This window comes from Xenopus tropicalis, chromosome 3, assembly GCF_000004195.4.
Source record: "Xenopus tropicalis strain Nigerian chromosome 3, UCB_Xtro_10.0, whole genome shotgun sequence".
In the NCBI taxonomy this organism is placed as follows: domain Eukaryota; kingdom Metazoa; phylum Chordata; class Amphibia; order Anura; family Pipidae; genus Xenopus; species Xenopus tropicalis.
In genome coordinates, this window is record NC_030679.2 from 60,063,674 (window position 1) to 60,084,953 (window position 21,280).

The 21,280-nt window shown below is 37.6% G+C and overlaps 1 protein-coding gene across 1 annotated transcript in view; it reads left to right on the forward strand.

Annotated features, from left to right (window-relative positions):
- Window positions 1-1,841: 1,841 nt before the first annotated feature.
- The window catches only part of tph2 (tryptophan hydroxylase 2), a 97,945-nt gene continuing 78,506 nt past the window's right edge, over window positions 1,842-21,280 (forward strand). Inside the window, exons 1-4 of the mRNA XM_002940171.5 lie at window positions 1,842-1,989; window positions 8,982-9,122; window positions 16,227-16,410; window positions 16,931-17,031. Coding sequence (XP_002940217.3) covers window positions 1,891-1,989; window positions 8,982-9,122; window positions 16,227-16,410; window positions 16,931-17,031 — 525 coding nt within the window. The 5' untranslated portion in view covers window positions 1,842-1,890. The remainder of the gene's footprint in view (window positions 1,990-8,981; window positions 9,123-16,226; window positions 16,411-16,930; window positions 17,032-21,280) is intronic.

The following is a 21,280-nucleotide window of genomic DNA, read 5'->3' on the forward strand; positions in this document are numbered from 1 at the left end:
CATGATGTCTAGCTTTTGAGGTGCTTTTAGTCTACTTCTCTGTGTCAGGTAGCTCCTATTTAAGTGATTTCTTGATTGAAACAGGTGTGGCAGTAATCAGGCCTGGGGGTGACTACAGAAATTGATATTGAAATTGAAAATTGAAATTGATAAACCACAGTTAAGTTATTTTTTACAAGGGGGGCAATCACTTTTTCACACAGGGCCATGTAGATTTGGAGTTTTTTTTCTCCCTTAATAACGTAAACCTTCATTTAAAAACTGCATTTTGTGTTCAATTATGTTATCTTTGACTAATAGTTAACGGTTTTTGATGAGCAGAAACATTTAAGTGTGACAAACATGCAAAAGAATAAGAAATCAGGAAGGGGGCAAATAGTTTTTCACACCACTGTATGTCTCCATTAAGTCTCTGCACAGTTATAATGCACTGACCTGAGGATTGTAGCTAAGACATGGAATGAATAGTTAATCATTTAATTAGGACCTCAAATATGTCTAAGTGACCTCGATGCACCCGGCTTGAGTCAGCGGTTGTTATGCTGAATTCGCCTGCTTAGGTCTCTCAGGTTGGTGGTGTATGTAAATCATGGGGCAAGTTAAAAAGGATGTAGCTGTTTGATGACTTTATGGAAATGCTAAGGGTGCTCTGCTCCCAACTTTAGGCAAAGGTGCCTTCCTAGGACAATCCTTTTCCTCTGGTTTAACAAGCTATGTTGCTCCCAAACCAATTAACCACTCAAAGGTTACAAAGGATTTGTTCAGGTGCTAAATAATTCATATATAACATGAGCAGGAATGAGAATGGTGTAAAATGTTAAACTTGTAGCCTACATACTACAGGCATTGGATCCATTTTTCAGAAACCCATTATCCTGAATTATGGGAAGGTCGTCACCAAAAAGCTCTTTTTTAATCAAATAATTCAAAATTTTTAAACACCATTACTTTTTCTCTGTAACAATAAAACAGTACCTTGTACTTGATCCTAACTAAGATATAATTGATCCTTATTGGAGGCAAAACAATAATATATATTAATAGAAAAATGGAAACTGATTCAAGAGAACAAGACAGACCTAGAACAATGTGTGTCAAGGAGCCAAAATACAAAGGCCAGCATCCTGGCCCAGTAAAGGAAATGTTGTGGCATGGGGACTATATGAATAAATATGTTGCCACCCATTGTTTTTCAAATAGAAGCATATACACAGCAGTGAGTGATTTATGTTATTAACATATATAAGAATGCTCAGCATTTTCTTTTATAACGATCATACAGTAAGACATGTATGCATATTTTTATTTATACACTGCGTCTTGTATACACAGCACTGTCAATTAAAAGTACATTGGAGAACAATGCAATAAAATAATAGGTTATATATATATATATATATATATATATATATATATATATATATATATATGCAAACATAAAATTGCATTTAAGATGAAGTACCATGTGACAAGAGGATTAAAGTCTCTGCACCAAGAAGCTTGCAATCTAACTACATTATATTCAGAGGGAAAGAGTCCTTTTATCCTCCCTTCCCCCTTTCTTATATATTTAGCAATGCTCCAGTAATTATCTTTAGAGATATAGCCGAAACACAAATATACATAGATCCAACAACAAGGGGTTAAGCATCTGCCTGATATATCCACGTTGCCTAGCTGTTATTTACATGAAAAGAAGGGCTCGCCTCTAGAAAAAAACCTGTTGGGGTTGGAAGGCCACCCAGACACTAATCTCTTGCGTTCATCTATCAGCTGATGTCCTGGGGATTCTATATAAAGAGCAGAGCAGGACAGAGCCTGTACAGCACTGTAGCGTCTGAGCCTCATTGCAGCGCCCTCTGCCGTCCAAGCGAGGAACATACCGGACCAATGCAACCTGCAATGATGATGTTCTCGTCCAAATACTGGGCCAGGAGGGGGATGTCATTGGACTCTGCAATGTCCCAGGACTTCCTAAATGCACCCTCGGTGAGTACAAAAGGAACGGGATACAGTTCTCTGGAAATGTTGCAATAAATGTGTCTTGTTCCTTTATTATAGTCATTTTGTTTGCATGTAGATGACATATATATTGGAGATTTATATCTTTGTCTCCAGTCCTGGTTTATTCTGAGCTTGTTGTGCCAGTCCTGTACCAGACTGCTCAGCCCAAATTGCTCATTACACCTGATGCCAGTACAATGCCAGAGTCTTTCTGCAGCAGAGCAGGAGTGCTAAAGAAGTGTGATAAATGAGTTTCCCAAGTGCCACCACATGTAGTTGCAGAGATGTATTGCTGTGCTCACTTGGGGCTGCTAGGTGCTGATTGGGAACATCCATCTTTGTAATAAATGCTCAGAGTGCCCTCCTGTGAATGCAGCATGCTCTCATTCCACCAGGGAAACTTGCTTTCTGTTACCTGCACATTCCATGGAGACACAAGTGTATCCCTTCTTAGTAGCCAGAACCAAATACAAACACATATGAGCAACATATGTACAAATCTAAATTCATACCTCACCCAAAAGTTGAATTTCTTTATTCCTCTTTGCTACTAAATGGAAGTTTAGACATTTAAATTAAATTTGGTTATTGTGTCTGTCTGGAACAGACCTGTGTCTTTGTTATAGTACAGTGCAAAGCCAGGAAAGCATGTATATAGCTGTGCTCTGTATATGTATGTAAGGGCAGGGCAAGTCCACATTTGGATGTATAGCAGCTTAAAATGTACTGTTCAGATATAGTACCTGTTATCCAGAATGCTTGGGCCCTGGGATTTTCCGGATAAGGGATCTTTTTGTAATTTGGATCTCCGTATTTTAAATCTGCTAAAAATTAAATTACACTTTAAATAAACCCAATAGAGTTGTTTTGCCCCCAGTAAGGATTAATTATATCTGAGTTGGGATGTAGTAGGTACTGTTTCTTTATTACCTAGAAAAGAGAGTAATTTTTTAAAAAGTAGAATTACTTGTTTATCTATAGAAGATTCCTGTAATTTGGAATTTTTTGGATAACAGGTTTCCGGATAATGGATCCCATACCTGTACATGGTGGGAGTATCAGTTCAACCACAACTGGAGGCTGACAGGTTGACATCACTGATATAAGTTGCCATGTATACCATTTAACCCACCAGAATGTTAGCAAACCCTAGCAGAATGTTAGCAAACAGTGTAAAGAGCTACTCGAAGATGTCTATGATGTTACGTCACCAATGTCCATTTACATACGTATGCACCACCCAGAGTGATTTTTTTTATTATCTACCCATTCCTGACTTCACTGCTACCCCCATGAGTGACAGTGGTTTCACAGAGCATCATGGTTCTGTACTACACAGTGCTGTATTGAGTGGGGCACTCATAGTTTATCATGGGATCTGAAGTTTTTTTTAGACATAACCAAAACACTGATATGGAGCCAATAATTCTGAGGGACAGCAGGAGCCAAAATTGTTTATTGTAGCGGCTACTAATTTTTTCCTGTAAGAAGAATTCACTTTGCATGATGGGAACTGTAGTCCTTCTGCCCATGCCAGTCGTGAAAGGTATTAGAAGTATAATGTATTCCCCACCTAACTTTGTAATGATATTAAAACTCACATTGGAATACTGTGCTCTGTATAAAAGTGCCATGCCCACACTCTTGTGCTCATAGTATAGTGAATACTGTTGTTTAAAGGGCAAGTCAATGCAAAATATAATTTTTTGCCTAATAAAAGAATCCAAAATTCTAAACAAATTTGCAATATACATTTATTGCACATTTGTAATGTTTTTTGAATATTTGTATATATAACTGCTATTAAAAGCAGAGTCTGCCTGTCCTTTTCTATTCTCTGCCCTGGTGACTGTTGAAACAATTTAATAAAAGCCAAGTGCTGCTTTTAATAGCAATTACAAATATGTTTTAAAGCACTACAATTTTGTAATAATTTTATATTGGAAAGTTGCTTAGTTGCTTAATTATGTTTTCTTTTATTATGCAAAAATCATATTTGGGGTTGCCATGTCCTTTAAAACTGTATCTTTTAAAAGGGAAATCAGATGCAGAATCATGAAAACCCTATATCCAGAAAGCTCTAAAATACAGGAATGCTGTTTTCTGTAGAGCCCTGTAATAATTATAAAAAAGGATGTTGTAGTTGATAGTAACTGCAAAAATCTATATTGGTGGCAAAACAATCCTACTGGATTTATTTAATATTTAAATGACTTTTAGTAGACTTAATGTATAGTGATCCAAATTAAAGAATGATTCTTTATCTGGAAAACCCAGGGGCACTGCCATAAGGCAAGCTGAGAAACTCACCTCAGTCGGCAGAATCTGGCCAGTTACCAAGGGCAGCAAAAAGCAGCTTCGGAATTTCAGGTCTTCTAGTGTTGAGAGTGATATTGTGCTCTCTGTGGCCCCCTGTGGCCCTCTCTAACATGCTGGAAAAACCCCAGGTTCCAAGCAGTAGAGCCCATGCCTGTAATTTTTTTCCCTTCATTTGTCCATTCCATCAGAGCCATAAAGTAAGGGGTTTAGTATGGTAAATATAAATCTGGCAAATAATATGATCTGCACTGTAAGGTCTAATTATTTGGTGATTTTTAGCCATATATTGGTCTGACAGGCTCTCCCTGGGGTCCCAGTTAACAGTTTTTATCAACTTCATTGTGTATTTGTGTATATAATAATAATGATAATATATAAACACATACAATTCAGTTATATACTGCAAAATGAGGAAACATTAGGTAGCTCCGACTGTTGTGATAAAGTAGCACTAATGTGAAAGCTTTAATAGTAATTACCTGAAGACAGCAGCGTTATAATTTGTAATTGGTAGGTAAATGTGTAGAAATTGCATTGAATACTGTTTAGCAAAAACAAACCAGTCACAGTTCATAAGCATTCCGGAAGAAGAAATAATCAAATTCCAGTGCTGAATGAAGGAGACAGATAAGCTTTTTACGGTGCTTATATGTACTTCTGAAAATGGGGACCTCTTTCCCAAGTGTGCAGGTGCCAAGCCCAGCTCAGTCATCGGATCATTTTATTTGCACAATTCACTGCCCTTTGCATGGAGTGTTACATTTTGCATCTGCCCCTTACAAGTCATACTGTTGTCGACACCTGTCAGAATGTATGTATGTATATATATGTGTGTTTGTGATCCAAAAGGCCCATTTATGTTTGTGTATTTAAACTAGAGAGTAGGGCAAATTACATAGTTTGTGTGTGTGGCAGAGGTGAGGGGTAAAGGAATACACTAATAAACTAAAATACTAGTAGTGTGCTGGGGTTGCTTATCTGAGAAGGGTTTGGGAAATTCTGTAGATAACAAGCTGTGTAATTCTAGGCAGTGTCAGTCAAAGGCTACTAAAGCAAATAAAGTGCTGTCTTGTATAAAAAAGGGCATTGATTCAAGGGATAAAAACATAATTTTGCCTCTTTATAGGTCCCTGGCAAGGCCTCAGCTTGAGTATGCAGTGCAGATTTGGGCTCCAGTCCTTAAGGATTTTAATGAGCTGGAGAGAGTGCAGAGATGTGAAAATAAACTGATAAAGGGGATGAATAAATAAAACTATGAGGTTAGACTGTCAAGGTTGGCACTGTTTTCTCTGGAAAAAAGGGCACTTGCAATGGGACATAATTACTCTGTACAAGTACATTAGAGGGCATTATACACAGATCGGGGATGTTCTTTTTTTCCTATAAAAACAATCAGCTCACCAGAATCCCCCCCTTTAGATTGGATCAGTGATCAACTACCAGTGGCTTGTAAGCAACATCTTGCTCACCAACCCCTTGGATGTTGCTCCCAGTGGCCTCCAAGCAGGTGCTTATTTTTGAATTAAGCAAGCTTTGATTGCATAAAAACCCAGTGTAACTGCCAAACAGAGCCTTCTTTAGGCTTCCAATCACCCTATGGACTACCAAATATCCAATTATAGCTCTCATTGGCACCTCCAGGAACTTTTTTTTCATGCTTGTGTTGCTCTCCAAAACCTTTTCCATTTGAATGTGGCTCACAGGTATAAAAGATTGGGGATCCATGGATTAGAGGAATGGAACTTTCATATGAAGCGGTGTAGGTGGTTTTTCACAGTGAGGGCAGTGAGGTTGTAGAATGCCCTTCCGAGTGATGTTGTGATGGCAGATTCTGTTAATGCCTTAAAGAGGGGCTTGGATAAGTTCTTGAACAAGCATAATATCCAAGGCTGCAGTGATCTCAAGATCTACAGTTAGTTTTGTATGGATATGTGTGTGTGTGTGTGCAACCACTGGGGTCATTTGAAGGGGTGATCTTAATGGAATGTTGCCTTTTTTCAACTCAAATGGACTGTGCAACCATGTAACTCCAATTACTAAACTATTAGTGACTCGTGCTCCTCTTTATTAATAACATACTAGGCTAGGTTAGTTCTGCAAAGTGTGCAGTCAGCACCTTGTTGCCTGTTCTTAGGTATCCCTGGGTGGGCGGTGGCACAAAATAATATTTCTTCTGCAATTTTCGTACTGCCAAGTCCCCAACTTCTGGTCTGCTGTCTGCACCCTGTCCCTTGCAGTATGTGGCAAAATAACAGTGCTCACCTGGATTGTGCAGTCCTCAAGCATTTCATGCCTGCTTGCATCCACTAGAGTTGTACACATTAACTCATGTAGACAAACACAAATACTCACGTACACAATGTTTGTACTTTTTTCTGTATTAAGGGTTTTTTAACCCCAACAGAAAATTGTTTTATTGCCCAGTGTGACTAGAGTGAACACAGATTTCACTGTGTAATACGGTCTTCTAATTTTTGGATTCATTGCATTTTGTATGATTTTGTTGCAGATCGATTGCCTAATTAAGGCCAATAGAACTGCAGCTGGTAAACTGGTTGATAAGGGGTTAAGCAACAGCACAGGTATATTACCAGGAGCCCATTACTATAATCAAGCAGCACCTGAGAAAGTTGTGCAGGTAAAATGTGGGTTGGATAAAACAGGTCAAAGGGTACTCACCTGCAGGGTACAAATTGTAAGCCTGCAGGGCAAGGGGGTCTTCGACTAGGAACCAGTCTTGTGACACTCCCACCCTCCCAGGTAATAAGTGGAGAAATTAAGCATTTAATTAAAAAATATATATATTGTCACAGCTTGGAGGCTTCTAAGTTATTCAAAATTTATTTGGAATAAGTATGCTCACAGTCAGTTATTAAGGCGTAGCAAAATATATTACATATGGCAGCTGGATGAGTTTGAATTCTGGCTGGCTAGGCACATTTTACAGTTTGTTGTATGTTCATGTCAGTTTATATAGTTTATAAACAAGCTGTGATATAGATAATAAACAACTGCAGCAACTATTATCCACTCAGCTCTTGTCTCTGTGTCACTTATTTGTGTCTATTTGCTCATCCAGCTTCTAGACCCGTGCATTTTCTTTTCCCATTTGCAGTTGATTGCTTGTTTATGCCTGTAAAATATTTATTGGAAATGAGATAAGTGAAAGTGGGATTTTGGCCACTGATCTCACTGATATTGTTCAAATTCATGTTACTAAATAGTTATTGTTTTTTTATTTGTATTCAGATAAAGTTGAAGGTTTCATGTAATGTAGTCTGCATTGTTCTCATTTATTTGTTTTTCCCTGTAAAAAATATTTGTGAGCAGTATTTCTATTTTGTGCTCTGTAAATGCTACATAGTTTTGTAATGGGTTTTATTAAAAGGGAATTTATAATATATGTTTTACCTTAGCACCTAAGGACATGTGGGAGGTAGAAATACATACTTACTCATTTTGGTTTTGTCATATGAAACATCATATGGTTTGGTGGCCAAATATGTTGGTAATCCTATGCATTCAGAAGCCTCTTGGAATTCTTATTAAGGATGTTTTATTTTACAACGTAAGAACATTTAAGACATTTAAGAAGCTATAAATTGCAGGCTTTGAGGCAATTTTCAGAAATGTCAAAAAACTGCTAAATTTAGAAAAGCTTTCACTTTGGTAATTTGAAGCAGAAAGGCATATTTTCCCAACTGAATTTTTCAAAATGTGTATATTCCTAAAATATATGGTTTTCTAGACTCTCAACTTATTATTTAGGCTTTTACCACACATGAAATACAAACAGTGTGTTGATTTTGCAATTATATACATTTTGGGGTTAAATTCTGTAGTGTGTTGCTGTGGGTTTCTCATCTATAGAATTAGAGATATAGAGATTCCTATATGAGTTAGGAATCTCAATAAAACTATGCATATTTGGTACTGACATGCTTGTGGGCCAGATCAGTATTTCTGTGCATATAATACAATATCTCTTATATATATTTCTCCATATTATGAAAACTACTATTTTTCAATAGTTTTTAGGCAGAGTACCATATATTATTACATAACAGGAATTTCACAAAAAATCAATCTAGAAAGCTTATATTGTTCTGAAACAAACAACATATATTAGTATAGTTTTCTGGGTAAACTAAACGTCCTTCCACTAAGGTAATGCCTCTAAATGTTAAGAAAACTGAATGCAAATGAAATGTATTCTTCTGGATGTTTATTGCATTTGCTTTTTATGTAAATAATAAATAGAAATACAAGCAGGCTATTTATTAACAAATATTTTTTCAGGTAGAATGAACGGTAAACTCCCAACCGTAAACTCCTCATACATTAAAAGATGACAAAATGCACTGTATGGCATTTTAAAATTCATGATGGACTGTAGAACAGAGAGAGAGCAATGCTTCTACCTCGATGCACTGAATCTCATTACTCATGTTTTAATTTGGGTTCAGCACATTTGAAAGCACATTAAAACTGGATAAATGTTATTTAAGTTCCACTTTGAAACAGGGAAAGGACACATTAAGTAATCACCCACTCCCACACATTGGGTATATGAGGCTAATAATCAAGGTGCTTATATTTCTATAAATGTGTCTTTTTTTGAACTTTCTAACTAAAACAATGTATTTTCTATTTTGCAGAGAGACAAACTAAATGTTTTGAGAATTGATGAGAATAAATGTAGCAAGACTGAAGCCACTGCGGAAACAGAGAGGACGGCAGTGATACTTACAATGAAAAATGAAGTTGGGGGATTACTGCAAAATCTAAAAATTTTCAAGGTAAAGTTTGCAGTTTCCTGTTAAACAGGTTAAAGGCTTGAGTTTAACAGGATGATCCAACTGGGTATAGAAGGTTCCTTGTTTGCGTTATGGTGACTCTTTGTTTTGCATTATACAGTTATAAAGGAATGCTAAACCTAGAGGCCAGTTTGATAGCAAGAATGAAAACCTAATTTGCTTTGCTGAGGCTAATAAAGCTAAATTTTGACAGCAAGAGTGAACTAAACTGCATCATTCTAAATAAGGGCTGAGGTACACTGGGAGAGTAATCGCCTACAGTTAAATCTTGGCTACTGCAGACAACTAATCTCCCCGAAATGCCTTCCCACTAGCATTAAAGTAAATTGCTGATGAATTTGCTTTACTGTAGCTGAAAAGAGACTTATGTACCGAAACTTTAAATAGACTATGTAATTTCCAGCAAAGCTGAGAATATTGGTTGATGGCAGAACTGTGTATTTATGTTGATTTACATTGGCATTTTTCTTCTGGATCTTTGGTTAAAGGACATGTGAAGCCTACATTTACCCACAATGTATATCAGTTGGGCACATCTCCCCCACCCAAATGCCATATTTGCATGGGCGTCCACAGAAGGGGGCAAGAGGGGGCACTTGCCCCCCCCTGGAAAAGTAGCAAAAAAAAAAAAAAAAAACCTTACTCCGTTTCTGTCCCCTCAAGCCCGTTTTGCTGTGCTCCGATTGGATCTTTCTTCTTGTGGATTCTCCAATCAGAGCACAGCTTCCTTGACAGGCAGTAAAATTGACCAATCAGAGCACAGATGCACACAGGGATCGGGAGATTTTGCAAACTGGAAACAGAAATGAAGACTGAAAAGAAGAATCTGCAGCTGTAACTTTACCTAAGAACCAACTCTCAACTTTTGCTGCAGTTTTCATCCCACAGGTACTACCGTATATACTCGAGTATAAACCGATCCGAATATAAGCCGAGGTACCTAATTTTACCTAAGAAAACTGGGAAAACTTATTGACTCGAGTATAAGCCTAGGGTGGGAAATGCAGCAGCTACTGCAAGTTGAAGTGATATCTACCCCCTCCCAGCAGCCATTTAGCAGAACAATGTGAAAGCATCAAGATAGCAGCTCCCAGTATATATAAGAATAGCACGCAATAGTAAGAAAACCAAGTGCGGCTTGGGACTCCCCCAGTTACATGGGAGTAGGAGAAACAATAGGTTATTGTGCCGCCTTTCACAGTCCATCTCTCTCCTCTCATAGCTCTAAGGCCCATTAAGCCCTTTAAATCGTTTATAATAAATCTTTGTCTAAGGCTCATTTTGACAGTCTCTCTCACTTTCCCTCTTGCTCCCTCTCTCTTTATCTGACCCTTTTTAAAAGAGCTTCTTTTAAAAGAGAATCCTCAATAGTCTGCTAATCCACTGGGTGTACTGACAGAGAGAGAGACAAGAAAGGCAAAAAGATACAGCCCCGGGAAATATAGCAGTGCTGTGACTGACATCCTAGGAAGGAAATATAGGCCATACAGGCCCGTATAGGCAATGGACAGCCCTTGTCATTGACACTGGAGGATGGCAGTCACAATACAGGAGCCCCCACACACGACACACACAATGACAGCATTGTCATTTATTCCCTACCCTGTGAAGCACCGCGTCTGATACCACCGCCGATGGTCACATCGCGTCACATCTGTGCCCTGTCTGTACTCTTTCCCTGTAATGCGAAGCCAATGCTGTCGGTTCTCATTCATCTTTGGCTGTATGTTGGACTGCTGCCGGTGCTCAACAATGCCGCCCTGTCTGTGCTTGTTTCCTGTAATACGAAGCCAATGCTGCCGGTGCACAATCATCTTTGGCTGTTTGTTTAAATGCTACCGGCGCTCAACGCGACAGCACGCACGTTCGGACGTCCACAACGTGTGTGCTCGCAACGGTACCGTATATATGCGAGTATAAGCGCAAGTATAAGCCGAGGTTTACTTTTTCAGCACATTTTTAGTGCTGAAAAACTCGGCTTATACTCGAGTATATACGGTATACAGTTCTAAAGAATCACTAGCTGACATTAAATTGTTTTTTGCCTGACCTGACATCTATAATAATTTATAATCTATCCCCTACCCTAACACATGGAGGGTAAGTTAACTTTTCCCTCTGAAAAAGCTCATTGTGTGTTTATATATTTGTTGTTGTTTTTTGCACTTACTATTTTTTTTTTATTTTTGTCATTGTTTTGTTCATTTATAGTAAGTTACAGTGGGGCCAATCAGTGCCAGTGTTATAGTGCCAAGGCCTGAATATCTGCCATCAGTACCCACTGTTCCTCATGGCATATAATGTGCTGGTTTTGTAAATAAGGACTGCGTCTCACTGTATATAATGGGGAGTCAGTATCCACTGCCTTTCTTGCTATAAAACTAACATAAACACATCGAAAGGGGTGGTTTACTTTTAAGTTAACCTTTAGTATGTTATAAAATGGCCTATTCCTAGCAACTTTGCAATTGGTCTTCCTAATTAATTTTTTTGAATAATTTGCCTTTATCTTCTGCCTCTATACAGATTTCAAATGGGGTCCAAAAAATATTGCTCTGTGAGGCTACAATTTTATTATTATTATAATTTTGTATTACTTATTTTTCCAAGTAGGCCCCTTAACTATTCATATTCCCATCTCTTGTTTAAACCACTACCTGGTTGCTAGGGTAAATAAGACCCTAGCAACCAGATAGCTGCTGAAATACCAAATGGAGAGCTGCTGAACAAAAAGCTAAATAACTGAAAAACCATTAAAAATAAAAGTGAATTCGAATGCGAACTACCCCTTTAAGCTAACTGATCACAAACACAAATGTTTGCAGATCCCCTAACAGAAGTGCGCGTATGAATACTTTTACATACTAAACATTTTAGGGTAAAACACTTTTGTACAGTATCCCTGGGAGTCAGTGGGAACGGCAAGAGGTAGTTGGGAGGTTAACTTTTTACGCCAGCAGCGAATCCACTAAGTGTCACATTAGCTGTAGGTCAGTCTGTGTATGGGCCATCTTTAGCCTCCCCTAGTATCATCCTGCAAAAAAAAAATATATATATTTATATATATATATATATATATATATATATATATATATATATATATATATAAAGTAGAAAACCACTGGCACTCACGTATAGAAGGTAAAGTTGGCCTGGGTGCAATCCTCAAAAATACGAAACAAAAGTTGAACATGAAGAAGTCGCTCTCACAGGTCTTATGTGCAAAAATACAGAGTTTTTTTATTACATGGTGAACTGACGTTTCGGCTGTATACGGTCAGTGTGACGTCACCAGCACACATCCCTTGTCTGTGTTTTCCCGCCTCTAGCTGTATTTATTGTTCGTTTGGCACTCTATGTTTCAACTTTGAGAAAGGCTGAAGCGTTCAGCCGAAACGTCAGTTCACCATGTAATAAAAAAACTCTGCATTTTTGCACATAAGACCTGTGAGAGCGACTTCTTCATGTTCAACTTTTATATATATATATATATATATATATATATATATTTGTCTGTTGCAGGATGATGCTAGCTTACTTGCCCCCCCTTGGAAAATTTTCTGCGGATGCCCATGCATATTTGTACTGCATATATATCCTCCATTTGCTAGCATTTGGATTTTCCTAAAGCAAATAGCAGCTTTCACCCAGTGGCCATTTTTCCTCTGATACATAATCAGATACATTTAAATCTGCAAACAGCATACACACACACAGACATTTATTTAGCTTACATTTCATCAAGAATACAGGCTCACACAGGCACAACTGTCTGATAAAAGTTCTGCTTTGTTTGAGCCGAGCTCAGGAGAGGAGGTTAGGAGAAGAAAATTGAACAGACAGCAAGAGCTGAGTTTCTATGGAAACCAGTAATGGCATCTCTTCACTGGCTGCTAGACTGGAGGGCGTGTTTAGTAATCTGAGTTTAGAACAAATCTAAGTGATTAAGGAGATGTTAACCTCTGGACAACCAGTGTGGCAGGTATTAAAAGATTTCAAAGAGGTTGTTCACCGATTACATTTTTGTGTGTGGGGTTTACATGTCCTTTAAAGGAGACATATCCTATAAAAATTATAAATGTACCAGGGAATTATACTCCTCTAGATATAGAAGGATTGTGCTTAAAAAAGTTGTGTTTCTGACTGATTTATTGAGAAATTCCACAAAAACCCCACTAGCCCCGCCCATCTGTTCCACTTCCTGCTGGCTGAATTCTCTGGATGAGCTGGGGAGCCGGCGGCCCTCCGTACACTGCACTGTGGGATAGGAACCAATCAGCAGCTATGCTGACCTGATAGGGAACTAAAGCCTGTCTGTGCTTGTGTGACTGCAGGGCTATGATTGGCTCTCCCCCTCCTACTGTGCTTCTGGCAGGGACCGTTAGGACACGCCCACTCTTCATTTCAAACTCGGACAGAGAAGTGATAGGATCTATAGGGAGCTCCAATAAAGGGGCCATTGTTACAGATAGGGTTAATGTTTAGCCCAAAGGGAAACCAGCACCGTATATTATTCATAATTGCCTACTAAATTACCTTTTTTCCCATTTATCCAATATGTCTCCTTTAAGAGAAATGCAGGGGAAGAACCTGCAAGGACTTCAACCTGTGGGCTTGAATTCCATGTATTTTTCTTTTCCCCTCTTCCTTTTAATGTTCTGGTGAATTTGTGAGGTCTTAATTCAACACACAATCTGTTGTTGAATAATTCCTTTTTTAGTTTATACTTTGATTATGATAATTGCTCAATGAAATTACAGTCAATCTTTAGAATATTACATTTTTACATTTTCTTAAAATATGACGATTGTATTCTCTTTCCCTCCTCCCTTTTTTATGCTGATGAATTTAAGAGATTTTAAATAAACTAAACAATGCATATGTTCTATTTTTATTGTATATTCTTAATTATAATAACTGCTCACTGAAATAATAATACATTTAATCTACCCCTTTTGAGGAATTAATACGTTTTTGATTCAGTTCAAATGCCTTGATATTATGACGAATCTTTTGGAATTTTTGAAAAAATCATGGTGATTGCTGTAGAAATTACCCTTTTGCTCACTTCACTTGCTGACTTACACATTCCTTTAAGCGTAATATGGCACAAACACACATTCTGCTGCAGTGTATATTACCTTTCTTTTTGCATATTTGTTGCTTTTAGGTAGACTACTGTGCTGCTGCTATGATTGCACACATGCACGTATATCACATCAATTATGGATATGGCATTTATAAAAAATAACTAATGTGGGAGGGTGGAGAAAGAGAACATACATACACATATATAAATCTCTAAAATGAAATAATCATCAATAAATCAATTGTGATAAATTTAGGTGTACTTGTTACTGGCATGAGATGTGAATAATGATTTCTTTAGCTCTGTATGGGACTGCAGTACAGGTAATTCGATAATTAGAGGAGTACTGTGAGAGGCCAGCAGATGGCAATGTTTTAGCAAATGTTGAGATTAAAATTAAAATATTCCATCTGTTCTCTATTTGACAGAAAATTGTGAAATCTGTATAAACAGAAATCTTTGCCTTTCCCATACTTCATATCTACAATCACTTACAAACAAATATCCAAGTGCTTTTATAAGAAATATCTCACATCTAACAGAACATGTCACAATCTGAAATCTTTAGCACATACAGGATGTTTCTCTTTACATTACATATGCAGGCACTGAACCTTTGATAGTTACATAACTACTCAGTAACATTTTGGGGATATTAGAAAAAGTATGTTTTAGAAGAGCACAGCCTGTTGGGAGATCAAATTATAACTCCCCTGTGAGCGACAGGTGCCCTTGTTCCGGTGTCTTGAAAATTATGAATTTTAATGAACTCTTCTAACTTTATAGTGAGCAAAAGAGCAGCATAGGAACGAGTTAGCCCAGGACACATCACTATGGTATGCATTCATGTCACTGCCTGGTTTTTAAAATAAAACACAAGTGCTCATTCTAACATGGACATGCAAGAAAGAACTAGACAGAATTGTTAGATAACAGGAAGGTTTGTGCATTGTCATTGCTAATTATAACTGGCATTGGTGTGGGCGCACATTGCAGCACCAGATGGCACCCACAGTACCTCCAGCATGTTAACCAACAGTGCTCCTTGTGAAGCATGCCACAGCAACATCTGGAGAAACATAGGATGGGCTTTCAGGGTTTCTGTAGTTCATACATAGTGCGCATATTATTCTTTCCCATGCTACAGGGCACCACATATTTTACTCTAGATTTAGGGTCTTGCCTTTAGAAGAGGAGACGAATAATAAATAATACACAAGTTGAATATGTTAACCCATATTGCTGCCTACTGCCCATTTATGCTTTTATCAACAGTTAATAACACTTAGTAAATGAGGACATTATCTTTGAATATGCCAATAAATCCATTAATGGCTTTATAAATACAGGGCACTGAGTTAATAATACAATTGTTAAGAAAAAATGGCACACAGAAAGGCTTTGGAGGTTTTGCCACAAAATCATTCATTTGAATTGGCAAAATCATCCCAGCATAGAGAATTTTATTATGAGAAAAACTCTTTCAGAGCTGCCCACTAATACCCACCACCTAATGACTCCCTCCCCTTTCCACCCATTTGAGGACGACCAACTATCAAAGTCCACCTTTTTGTCCATATTGACCACTCTTCCCATACCCAATGCCAATCTCACCATCACCCACCCACCAATATGCAGTTCTTGTAGGGGGCAATGGTTATCAGCAACAATATTGGTAAAGTAAAACAAAAAAACTTTATCCTAAGTATCCTTTACTTTAAGGGTTGCATTTTCATTCATTTAAGCTAAAGCACATCAGTATATGATATTGGTTATTTCCTATGGGACTGCAGCCAGGGTTGGACTGGCCCAGTGGGGCACCGGAAAAAAACCTGGTGAGCCTGGACCATTGTGGGCCTCACTGAACCAGACCCGATATCTGTTGGCGCTCCCTCACTGGTCCTTTACCAGAACTGAAATACACACTGCAGGTGGTAGCATATTATATTCATTAAATGGTGATAGTTGAATAACTGTGAGATGTTTTCAATCTTCAGGAAAAGTATGTGAATATTATTCACATAGAATCACGGAAATCTAAGGGGAACAAGTCTGAGGTGGACATGTATGTGGAATTTGAATGTACCAAGAAAAAATGCCAAGAACTCCAACATCTGCTGAAACTCCAAAGCGGCATCATATCCGTAAATCCAGTTGAGAGGATCTGGAGGAAGGATGAAGGCAAGTCTTGCTGGACCCATGATCTCACATTGTATACCTATTAAATATAAATCTAGTGTTATGCTAAAAATATATATATATGCTCTTGTTTCAGTAACATTTTTTAATGCAGAAATATGTGTTTTAACGATCATTGTTATTTTACTATTTCTTTTGCCTTGGTGCTGTCTATTGTACTATTGGTTGTTTTAGTTCACATTTAGCTAGGTGTTTGGCAAGGTGTTGTATTTATTTTAAATACAACTCTTTAAATAATAGGAACTTGTGTAGTGGTTTATGCTTCCCTAGATGTGTCCCACCCAGAAGGACAACTAACCTACATGTTCAGGATATCCTCCCTGAGATGTTCTTGCTGTGCCCCCTGTGCTGCTGTGTGGATATGCTGAAGACATGCACTTAGTGAGGCACAAGTCAGCACTGGTGTATTCCATCCCGTCTTACATACAGTACATATATACGGTCAACCCTTGAGCCCCCTATTTTGCAGTTTATAAATGTTTTATATGTTTCTTTCTAGTAGAGCTGGAAGGAGTTTTGTGGTTTCCCAGGAAGATCTCTGAACTAGATAAATGCTCCAACAGAGTCTTGATGTATGGATCTGAACTGGATGCTGACCATCCTGTAAGTATGCTAAGGAACAAGCCCTGAACTGAATGTGAATGTTTTATAAATGTGTCAACAATCTGTGTTTATCTTCTTATAGTGTTTTGATGAAAATCTTTATAAATGCCTGAGGATACATTTCTTTGCTACGATCACCTTTTAAGCCAGAAAGTGTTCAAAGGGCATTTTTAGGTTGAAAAACAGCTCTACAAAAGGGTTCAGGTGTTTCTCATTCCAAGATCATGGAGGCCACGTGTGTTTTATCTATTCAGACAGCTCTCCCATAAATATAAAAGAATATAATTTTGTTTATCACCTTGCATCTAACCTTTTGGTTCCCATGGGGTCCTAATATTAAGGAACTCCCATGGGGACTGAGACTTTGGATGCATGGCAGTGGTAAATTCATTTATAGGATTCATCATCCTACACTTATCATATTTATGGCTTTTGACTGTTCACTCCTTCTTTTCTGAACTCAGACTCAGTACCAAATTAAATAACTCAGTAGATTAGAATATAAATTATACTTTATTTACACTGGGTGTACTCTGAATTAGGACTATTGCTAACCAGTCATTCAAGCCAGTTTTATATAGTACATTTATAGTGCATCTCATATGTAGCGACAGTTTCTAAAATGGTAGTAGGAAAGGGTGGATCTAGAATGATTTTAATGAATTATTTTGATAATTCATTAAAGGCATTTTATACTGCTCTGCACAATAAGGTGATTATGAATGTGTAAGGTTTAGTACTGGACAGCAAAGCAGAGGGATTGATCCCCTTCTGTAGCAAGGACACAGGGAAGCATTGTCCAGCTGAGCTGACCAGTTGTTTCTTTGCTAAATTTGCTGTTTGTATATTTTGTTCTCAGTTTTCTGGTAATAGAAAATAAGTAATGATACAAGCCGTAGTGATGCATACCTCACAAATTTGCAGATAGTTTTCCTTGCCTTTCCAAGCCATAAAGTAAAATAATGATATCATAAAATAATGATTATGTGCCTGACTGAAATATTTTTTATTTTTCTCTACCTAAAACACAAACTGTTCACTCTTTCAATTTAACAATAAACATACTTGTAAACCAATTTATATAACAATGCATAAACCTTCTGCTCGAGTAACATTTTCTTTGTTTGCCGCTCATCTTTCAGAAAGATAAAAGGGCACGTTTATAAATACAGTCACTGTTTGGAAGGCGCCTCAGAGACGTTTATTGTTATAGCACAGGGACAGGCAACCAGCAACACCACAGATGTTCCTTAGCTATACTTCCCCTCATGTTTTTACAGAGTTTACTCTCAGCTGGTAGACATGGGCCACTCAGGTCTTAGATATTAACATTGAAAAGTCAGAGAAAGGTTCCAGCGCTGGAACAATTTAACTTCCCCAGGACTACCAAAAGGGTTAATTGAATCTTATAACCACTTGTACCTCTCATGTTATCCAGTGGTATTTCTAAAAGCAACTATGGATATAAAAATATGTCAGGGGAGTTCTGGCACTACTGTGAAGCCTGTGATTTCCCTTGTTAATAAGTCATGTACCACTATCTAGGTTAGTAAAACATATGTTAGTGACCCAAGTCATTGTCCTAAGGGAATTACCTGACCAACTGGATCTGCAAGGCTTGTCCTCTTTTGGACCCTGAATAAAGTAGTAGAATACCAAGTTGCCCCCTTCTAGTCATTACAGAATTTATTGCAGAAGGTGCTATAGAAATATAAAATATAATCCTAAAATAAAGTAAACAAAAATATTCCTCCAATTGGACACTGAATAAAGTAGTAGAATACCAAGTTGGCCCCTTCTAGCCATTACAGAAACAAAATATAATCCAAAAATGAAGTAAAAAATATTCAGTATTATAAAATATTTTGTATTTATTCTCATTTTAATAAAGATGGAGAAGCTTTTGGTTTGTTTAATTTACATGCCAAGATTCTTGAGAGAAACAAGTCTGTTACCCTCTCTAACCCATTGCTCAGGAGTGACACCAGGGATAAAATACTCCCTCTTCATAGCAGAGGGTTTTGGGGATACAGTGGACCCCAAGGGCACACTGAAATCGTATCCTTGAACTTATATTAAAGTTAGAAGGAAATTTTTGCCAGGGCGATTGAGCACCTTTTCACTGTAAGAAAATTGTAGCAAGCCACAACTAAAGCCCATTCACAATGCAGGAAATTGCGTGCTGACCCGAAACGTCAGTATCAGAAGTGCACGCAACCTGTAACTTTTGCACTAAATTAACTGCCAAATCCTTCACAAAATATTTGTCCAAACACAAAAGCAAGGGAGTTATGTAATAAAAGGCAGTAAGTTTTCCCAGGAGCAGTAACCTATAGCAACAAATCAGCTGGTAGAATTTACTGGTCACCTGTTTAAACAAACATATCATTGGCTCGTGGGCAAACTTAATACCTTTTATTACATATGGGGAACATTTGATCACTGCATAAAAATACAAAAGTGATTGTAAACCTTTAAAACTAATGTAAAGATGCTCAGAGTGCTAATCTTAGCACTTGAGTTACTTAATTTACATTAATAATTTTGTTTTGTATATTCCAAGATATAAGCAACAATTGATACTGCTTATATAGTAGAATTGAAAGAACAGCTCCACCTGCTGGTCATATCTTCAGACTATAATACAGCAGGGGGAACAATTTTGGAAAATAACTCTTCAGATATTGCTCTGCTTTAGAAAGACATGAGAAAAGTCACCTGACGTTTCTCATATCTTTCCTAAGCAGAGAAACATCAGAAGAATTCTCTGTTTATTTTTTTACATATTCTCCTTTGTATAATGGTCATAAGGACTGACCAGCAGGCAGCACTGTTTTAGTTTTATGAATACATTTTTGTGAATATCTTGATACCTACAAAAACATAAAATAATGTGATTGCAAAAGTTCTTAGAAGAGCAGTAATCTATTTGGAAGGTTAACATGCCCTTTCAGGTAATAGTTCAGCTAAGTAGTAGCACTAAGCATTCAGTCAAATTCAAATACTGTAAAGGTTGTGGTTAAATCTGTAATAAAATGCTTAAGAAAAATAGAAATGATTATAAAGTGGCAATAATTTCTCTTTAAGCATCTATACAGGTAAATGACTCAAAGAGAAGATAGGACAAGAAGATAACTGTTTACAGACAATTGCCCCCCACCTTGCAGGTTGTGAAGGAGAAGACTGTTCTATAGAAATCACTAAATGCTGAATTCTATTCTGGCGATGTATGTTCCACCACTTCATGCTGTGCTGTCCTTCAGTGCATCGTCCACTTAATCAGGATGCCAAAAATACCTATATAGTTCACACTTTAAGGGCAGAAACAGTTAAATGGGACTCTTGGAAGTAATTGTGAACATTAGAGGAGATAGCTTAAATATAGGTGTCATTTTCTTCTTGTGTTTCTTTGGTCGTGCTTGGTGTGAATTAGATCAGTATGTACAGCTCTGCTCAGTCCCAACGTAGCAGCCCCTTTGTATGCTAGAGGCATCTCTAACACATTGCAGAGCCCTATTTGAAACCCATGGGGGTTTGTGTGCAGCCTTATCGGAATTTAATTTCAGTCTCAAAGTGGCAATTTCCTTTGCAACTGGTAGTTTTGTTTGCTGCCTCAAACATCTGGAAAATAAAGGGGGCTAAAATTAAGATTGATATCTTCCATCTTTTGTCGAATAATGAGAACCTCATTTGTATTCAGGGTATAGCTAGATATGTATGCAGAATACTGACATTTGCAGCACTGGTATTTATTGGGAGTATGTTTTATAGCTAATTTTAAGCCCCTCTCTGTGTGCATTTTACAGCACTGTATAACTGCACTGTATATGTGCAATATTCCTAAATAACAAAAAACAGACTTTTCTGGAATATGTTGTGATATTTCACACTTTATAATGTACTTAAATAACTTGACATGCTAATCCTAACAGGCACTAAAATGTAAAGAATGGGATGTAACTGTTTTTACTTAAAGTTCTGTTTACAGAATGTTTCCACGTGCACAGTATTGCAATAGCTAACATTGCTGACATGTTATACGCTTTGTCATACCACTAGATTCTGTGCCCAATGCAGTTAGGTACAGTGTCAGAGGAAAACGAAAGAGCTGCATCTCCATTTAATGTGATAAAAATGAATGGATGTCATGACATTGTCTATTAGATTTGGGCTGTTTCACAACAACTTTGTTTTTTATATGCTATCTGGGCACTGGGAGAGGCGGAGGGGTGTTGCCAAACATTCGTTA